We start from the raw sequence: 7,500 nt of genomic DNA, 5'->3' as shown, positions 1-7,500 counted from the left end.
AGGCTATTCCAGAGTTTGGGAGCCAAATGTGAAAAAGCTCTACCTCCTTTAGTGGACTTTGCTATCCTAGGTACTATCAAAAGTCCAGTGTTTTTGTGTGACCTTAGGGAGCGTGATGGGTTGTAGTGTGGTAGAAGACTAGTTAGGTCCGTAGGAAGCTAAGCCATTAAGGGCCTTATAAGTAAGTAATAATATTTTGTAACTGATACGGAACTAATAGGTAGCCAGTGCAGAGACTGTAAAATTGGGGATTATGTGATCATATTTTCTTGACCTGTAAGGACTCTAGCCTCTGCATTTTGGACTACCTGTAGCTTGTTTATTTGAAGATGCAGGACAACCAGCTAGCAGTGCATTACAATAGTCCATCTAGAGGTCATGAAACGCATGAAACTAGCCCCTTTTTTCTGGGTGTCAGGAACAGTTAACATGTTTTCGTAGCTTGGCAATGTTTCTAAAGATGGAAGAATGCTATTTTTTGTAACATGGGAAATATGATTTCAAAAGACAAGTGTTTACTGTCTATATAACACCCCAGATTTTTGACAGTAGAGAGTAACAGTACATCCGTCTAATTGCAAATTGTAATCTACGAGATTCTGTGTAATGTTTTCTGGTCCAATAAACGTATATCTCCTGTCTTATCTGAATTTAATAGGACAAAATTATTGGTCATCCAATCTTTTACATTTTTAAACACACTCTGTTAGATTAGATAATTTTAGAAGTTTCACCTGGTCTTGTTGAGATCTATGTTGAGTATCATCAGCACAACACAGCGGAAACTAATCCCGTATTTTTTGCTAATGATTACCAAGGGGCATGTTTTTTTTATATTGAAAATAGCTTTTGAGGACCTAGGACAGATCCTTGTGGCACTACTCCATATTTTTACTGGTAGTAAATGTAGATTACTCCCCATTTAAATAAACAAAGTGGCAGCGATCGGAATGTGTGTGTGTGTGTGTGTGTGTGTGTGTGTGTGTGTGTGTGAGAGAGAGTGTGTCTGTGTGTGTGTGAGTGAGTGAGTGTGTGTTTGTGTGTGTGTGTGAGAGAGAGAGAAAGAGTGTGTTTGTGTGTGTGTGTGTGTTTGTGTGAGTGTGTGCGTGTGTTTTGTGTGAGAGTGAGTTGTGTGAGTGTGTGTGTGTGTGTGTGTGTGTGTGAGTGTGTGTGTGTTGAGAGGAGAGGGTGGTTGTGAGTATGTGTGTGTGTGTGTGTGTGTGTGTGTGTGTGAAGACTGTCGGTGTGATCTCAGTCAGTCTCAGCAACAGCTGAAGGAGAGGACTCTTCGTGAGCTTAAGGTCTTGGTGTTTCAGGGCTTTATAATGGATGGTATGTGCTGTGGTCACTTGTTTTTAGGTGTTTCCAGAATTTCAGGGCTGTTTTTTATGTTTAGAAGGAGAGGGTATTGTCCTAATTCTGCCTTGCATCTATTGTTTGGTGTTTTTCTTTGGACTTTGAGTATTCTTTTACATATATCTAGAAGTAGAGTTTCAGTTGGATGTTTTTCCCAATTTACAAAGTCAAATTGGTTCAATTATGGATTTGAAAAGTTTGAGCCAGATTTGGACTGGAATGCTAATTTTAATAAATCTTTTTTTGGCATAGAAAGCCCTTTGGGCTTTCTCTTTGAGTTCATTCACAGCCAAAGTGAAGTTACCTGTTGGAGTGATTTTTAGGCCGAGGTAAGTGTGTTTTTGTGGTTTGAATGGTTCTGTGTGATAGTGTGAATATGTGTGTTAGTCGCTGAGGTCTAGAGCGGTTCTGAAAGAACATGTCTTTAGTTGTTTGGAGGTTTACTGTCAGTAAACTCTATCTCTCTGCATTTCCGTATCTCTCTCTATGTCCCTCTCTCTCTGTATCTCTGCTCAGGTGTTTTATTATCAAGAGAGGCCGTTTGCTCCTTCAGAGGGCCGCTTTAAGAAGAAGGTGGAGTGGGCTGGAGACATCAGCGGCCGTGATGCGTCTGTGGTTCTGCGCAGAGTGCCGTTCTCGTTTAACGGGACGTTCAGCTGTCAGGTGAAGAACCCACCGGACGTTCACGGGAATGTGGGTGTGGTGCGTCTGCAGGTCGTCAGAACAGGTGAGCGTTAGTGAAGCTTCAGAATCACTGACTCAGAGCCACATAACAACATAAATCAATAGAAACGTTTCAACATTTAACAACACTTCATATCATAACTTAAACCAAACAACCAAATGTTTCAGAGGTTTGCCGTTGATCTCTGTGAACCCTTGAACCAGTGTCTATATGGGTTTTAGTTGATCTCGGATAAATCTGATAGAAATTTTAACTTCATGGACATTTTACTTACACATTTGTATAATAAACAAGGTTTCTATTAAAAAAGTCACATTTCCTTAAATCAGAGCTGAGAGTCTGAAGTCATGACTTTAAATGTTGTATACACTGCAATACATAAATATCTCTCAGTAATTTTGTCTTGTTTTCAAATAGAATTGTCTAAATCAAGATACATTTACTGGAGATGCAAAATGAACAAATTAGCTCTTGTTTTCTGTGAAACTGAACAAAATTAAATGAGTTTATGCTTAACAAACATATGTCAATTGGAAATGAAACACTTGCTTTTCTTTTTGAATTAAGTTGATATAAAGTAACTACCTTTTGATAAGTTTCTTCTCAGAAAACAAGAACTGATGATTATCTGTTTCTTTCATAAAGTATGTTGATTTCAGAATCTTTAGAACATTTGGCACTGTGTGAAACAGACAAAATACTGGGGAAGAACCATCTTTTTGTTGCAGTGGTGATCACAATGTTTAATAAAAGTTATTTTCTCTAGTTATTGGCGTGCTGTGTGTTTTGGAGCAGAGATGTCATGTCTGTTTTTGGGGTGGTTTGTTTCATGTTCATGTAGTCCTAGTGTGTGTGTCATGTTCGATTGGTTGCATTTAGCCGTGTGCTTTGTTTGCCATTGATTGGTTTTGTGTCATGTGACCATCTTTGTTTGGCATTTTATAGAAACCTCATGTTGCATGTTGTCTCCCTGTCAAGTATCACTCTCTGTAACTTCTGTTGGGGAGTGTCTTGCTTTTGTTTGCGCCAAGTCTGTTCATGCACATACCCTTATGGGGAAGTCGTGGCCTCATGGATATAGACTCCTAATGCCTAAGGGTTGTGGGTTTTGGAGTCTCGCGGCCGGCCGATACCAACGACTGAGGTGTCCCTTGAGCAAGGCACGTGAACCCCCACTGCTTCCGCCTTCCCCGGGCGCCACGATGCATAAATGATACAACACACTGCTCCGGGTGTGGTGTTCACTGCTGTGTGTGTGTTCACTGCTGTGTGTGTACTTTGGGATGGGTTAAATGCCGAGCAGCATGCCTAGTGAGATGTCACCATACTTGGCTGTATGTCACGTCACTTCACTACCAAAAATGTATACTGCATTTTATTTTTATTACGTGTACTTAAGTAAAGTTGAAGTATATTTATAATAGAACTACTTTTATGTATAAGTTATACACATAGCAGTGTACTATTAGTGTACTTGTAAGGGTACTGTTTCACACTCCTTGGGACTAAAGTGGCCCACTGTTCTAGTCTAGGGGTAAACGTATTTTTTCATATACTTTCAGTATAACAGCAGTAAACTTTGAGTACAGAACTAGTTTACATCAATATTTTAGCTTGTACTGCAACTATACTAAAAGTTAACTTAAAGCTATGCTGATGGTTTACTAATTAAATACTTGTAGCATTTTAGTACACTTTGAAGTATAACTCTCAGTAACTACTAGTCTAGTAGTTTTATACTGCAAGTATACTCATAAGTTTTTTCTTTAAGTGAAATTTACATCATACTTTAAGTATATTACCTATGTCCCTATTTAGGTTTTAATTTGTATATGTGTTTTGTTACATAAATATATCTGAACATGCCCAAAACATCCAAAGAAAGAACAGGGTATCTGCTTGTAAACAAAAACATTTTATTCTAGCTTCATGCATTCTTTTTTAAACACCTGAATGTGGGTGAGTTTCATAAATAAAGAAACATTTTGAACAAAAATCTGAAAAAAGACAATTCAGAATGAAAAATCAAAACGTAGATGGAGTCGATCAACACCCCAAAGCTTGACTTTTACCTAGACAATTTTGATGATTGTGTGTAAGATTACATGTGGAAGCATCTGTTTTGTTTTGGTTTTCTTCTTCACTTGGGTTTTTTTGGAAATACTGTACAGGAATACCGTGTACTAGCGCCCTCTACTGTTATAATAATGAAAACACGGTATTCTAGGGAGCACACAAGTATAGCTCAAGAAATACTATTTGGAACTTTTTCTAAGTGTAAAGTCAAGTATACTTAAATGTCATTTAAGTATGATTTTTTTATTTCTGAGAAGTACATAAAACACTATTTCTAAAAAAGTACATAAAAAGTAGAATAAAAGTATACTTTCCTATTTTAGTTTAAAGAAATTGTGTACTAGTAGCACACTTGAGTAAACTTCTTTTTTTCGTAAGGGAAGTCAAGTCCAACTCAAGTCTTTGTTTATTGTTTTGGTCATTTTTGGGGATTCAAATAAAGCTCAAGTGGACTCATTACAAGGGATATTAAAAAAATCGTAAGTTAGAAAGTAATGCAGAATCTAATAAAAATTGTATTATTAAACTTTTAAGTGTTGCTTGGATAAGACTTTTACGTTTAGAGGACCATATTGATTAAATTTGTCCTTCAATTTTCTTTCAGGTTTTTCTTTTCTGGGTCTTCGTCCTTAAATTGACAAAAACCTTCATCAAACCTGAAAGAAACCCTGAATAAAAAGGAAGAGTTGTAGTTATAGTCTCTTAGTGGCATGAGGTCATAAAAAATGACATAGCCCATTTTTAACACACATATTATACAGACACGTTGTTTAATGCTCTTAGATGATTTATTAATTGCCTATAAAAGACAACACATTCATTAAAGCATTTGCAATTGTTTTGTGCATGCTGTTTTTTTTTAAGCATGTTAGACTGTCTTTAGCATGTTTTTGTTCTGACCAGCATGTGGCTTTGAAACAAGAGAATCGTTTCGCGAAAGCTGTTGGGTTCAAAATTTCGAGAAAGCAGGCGATGGTTCGGTCTGAGAGAGTCTACTGTCGCTCACATGATCTCCGTGTGATTCCAGCTCCGCTCTCTGAGATGCTGATTCTCTGTGTGGCCAATCGGGGCGCCGTTCTGCTGATTCTGCTGCTGGTGATGATGGTGGTGTCACTGCGCCGCTGTCACAGACGGAGGAACCCAGAGCCAAACCACACCGTCCTCCGACACGAGCACAACCTGATCAACTGCTGAGAACCTGACCAACACACACACACACACACACACAAAACTATAACACTATAAGCACACTCAGGACACGAGCATGACCTGAATCAACTGCTGGAGAACCTGACCAACACACACACACACACACACACACACACACACACACACACACACACACTATAACACCACCTCAGGCGCGAGCACAACCTGATCAAAACGTGCTGTAGAGCCACAGTCAGCACACACACACACACACACACACACACACACACACACCACACACACACACACACTCACTGAAGCTATAACACTATAACACACCTCCACGACCTGAGCATGACCTGATCAACCTGCACTGAGAACCGGGACCCAACACACACACACACACACACACACACACACCTCCACATCACACACACACACACACACACACACACACAAACTATAACACTATAACACACCTCTGACACGAGCACAACCACAGGTCAGCTGCTCCCGAGAATGAGCACAGTAGCACGCACACACACACACACACACCAAACTATAATCACATATAACACTATAACACTATAACACAAGCACTCCGACACGCGGAGGCCACAAACCTGCATCAGTCAGCTACTAGAGGAACCTGATGCAGCACAACACCACACACACAGCACAGCACACACACCACACGACACACACACCACAAAACTTTATGGCACTTTATCTTACACCTACGCCGACCACTGAGGCGTTGGCCTGATGATCAGCCACTGAGAACCTGACCCACCACACACACACACACACACACACACCCACACACACACAAAACCTCTTAACACTATAACACAACCTCCGACCACGAGCATGACTGATCAGCCTGCTTTTGAGGAGAAACCCTGACCCTTTTACACACACACACACACACACACACACACACACACACCACCACTATAACACTTAAAACCCACATCCGGACACCGAGGCACGACCCTGAAGTCAGCTGCTGAGAACCTGACCAACACACACACACACACACACCACACACACAACACCACACACACACAGCTATAACACTATAACCCACACTCTGACACCAGCACAGCCTGAGCAGCTGCTGGGGAACCTGATCCAATACACAACACCCACACACAACACACACACACCTTCTTTTTTGTTTTAGCACACACCAAACAAAAACAAACCACACACAATCGAGACACCCTCACACACACTCCAGCAAGACTGTCGAGCTTCAATAACCCAGAGTGGCTTCTAATTCAACAGGTTTATTGTGATTTTTGGAGTTTTCTGGATGTTGATGTGCCTTCATCTCATTAGTCCTGCTTGTTCACCATCAGAAGCTTCCGGAGGCTGTCTACCTGGGTACCAGAAGATCCTTGGCGGTTGCTATGGTTATATATCTGGCTATTCCAGCTGTCCTGTAGCTCTCTTCACCTCATTTTACACTGCTATTGCACTTGCTGATGAAGTGCAGGTCTGCCTGAATGAAGGCCACTGTACAGATGCCTGTGGTTTGATGTCACTTAGGTGTGATCTCAACAGTTATATAATACTACAATAAAACTGTTTGATAAATGATTAACAGGAATATTACCTCAAAAATTGACTGATAGGTTTGTCAATGGATGAATCAATGGAGTGTGAAATCTCATGAAAAAACTGGTAACATTATATTTCATCAAAAAAAAAAAAAAAAAAAAAAAAAAAAATATATGTATATTGCATTTAAATATCACTAATATTTACATGATAACTGAGAGCTATTTTTATGTTTACTGTAATGACATTTTATTAATACTCATTACTTTCAAGATGTGAATCTACTAGTGAAAACCTATTTGTCTTGACACACACAATTTACAAAAATATATTATTTTCAAATAATGTTTGAGATTTGTACTGAATTTTGTGATTGTTATAGTTTAGCAACTGGGCAATTAAAAAAAACGTTCATGTATTAATGAAAGAAAGAAGCATGAAACTTAGATATTATTTTTAAATGACCTGCTTCTGAAACTTATATTTAAAAAAAAACAATGTCTGATATGGAGGGATGAAAGGTAACATTTTTAAAGATCCCACAAGGTTTTATTGTATCATTTAAGTGTTATTTGCAGATCTGACTAAACAGTGCTACTATATAGTTACAGGGTGCAACAGATTAATTCGTAAGCGGTAAAGGAAACAAATATTTAAAACAGTTTACC

The 7,500-nt window shown here is 39.1% G+C and overlaps 1 protein-coding gene across 1 annotated transcript in view; it reads left to right on the top strand.

Annotated features, from left to right (window-relative positions):
- The window catches only part of LOC109079508 (myelin protein zero-like protein 2), an 8,787-nt gene extending 3,413 nt beyond the window's left edge, over positions 1-5,374 (top strand). The window contains exons 3-4 of the mRNA XM_019094664.2: positions 1,873-2,083; positions 5,145-5,374. Of these exons, the coding sequence (XP_018950209.2) occupies positions 1,873-2,083; positions 5,145-5,311 (378 nt within the window). The 3' untranslated portion in view covers positions 5,312-5,374. The remainder of the gene's footprint in view (positions 1-1,872; positions 2,084-5,144) is intronic.
- Positions 5,375-7,500: the final 2,126 nt, after the last annotated feature.

Source organism: Cyprinus carpio, chromosome B15 (genome assembly GCF_018340385.1).
Source record: "Cyprinus carpio isolate SPL01 chromosome B15, ASM1834038v1, whole genome shotgun sequence".
Taxonomy (NCBI): Eukaryota; Metazoa; Chordata; class Actinopteri; order Cypriniformes; family Cyprinidae; genus Cyprinus; species Cyprinus carpio.
The sequence above is the reverse complement of the archived record's forward strand: the minus strand, read 5'-3'. Positions and strand labels throughout refer to the sequence as shown.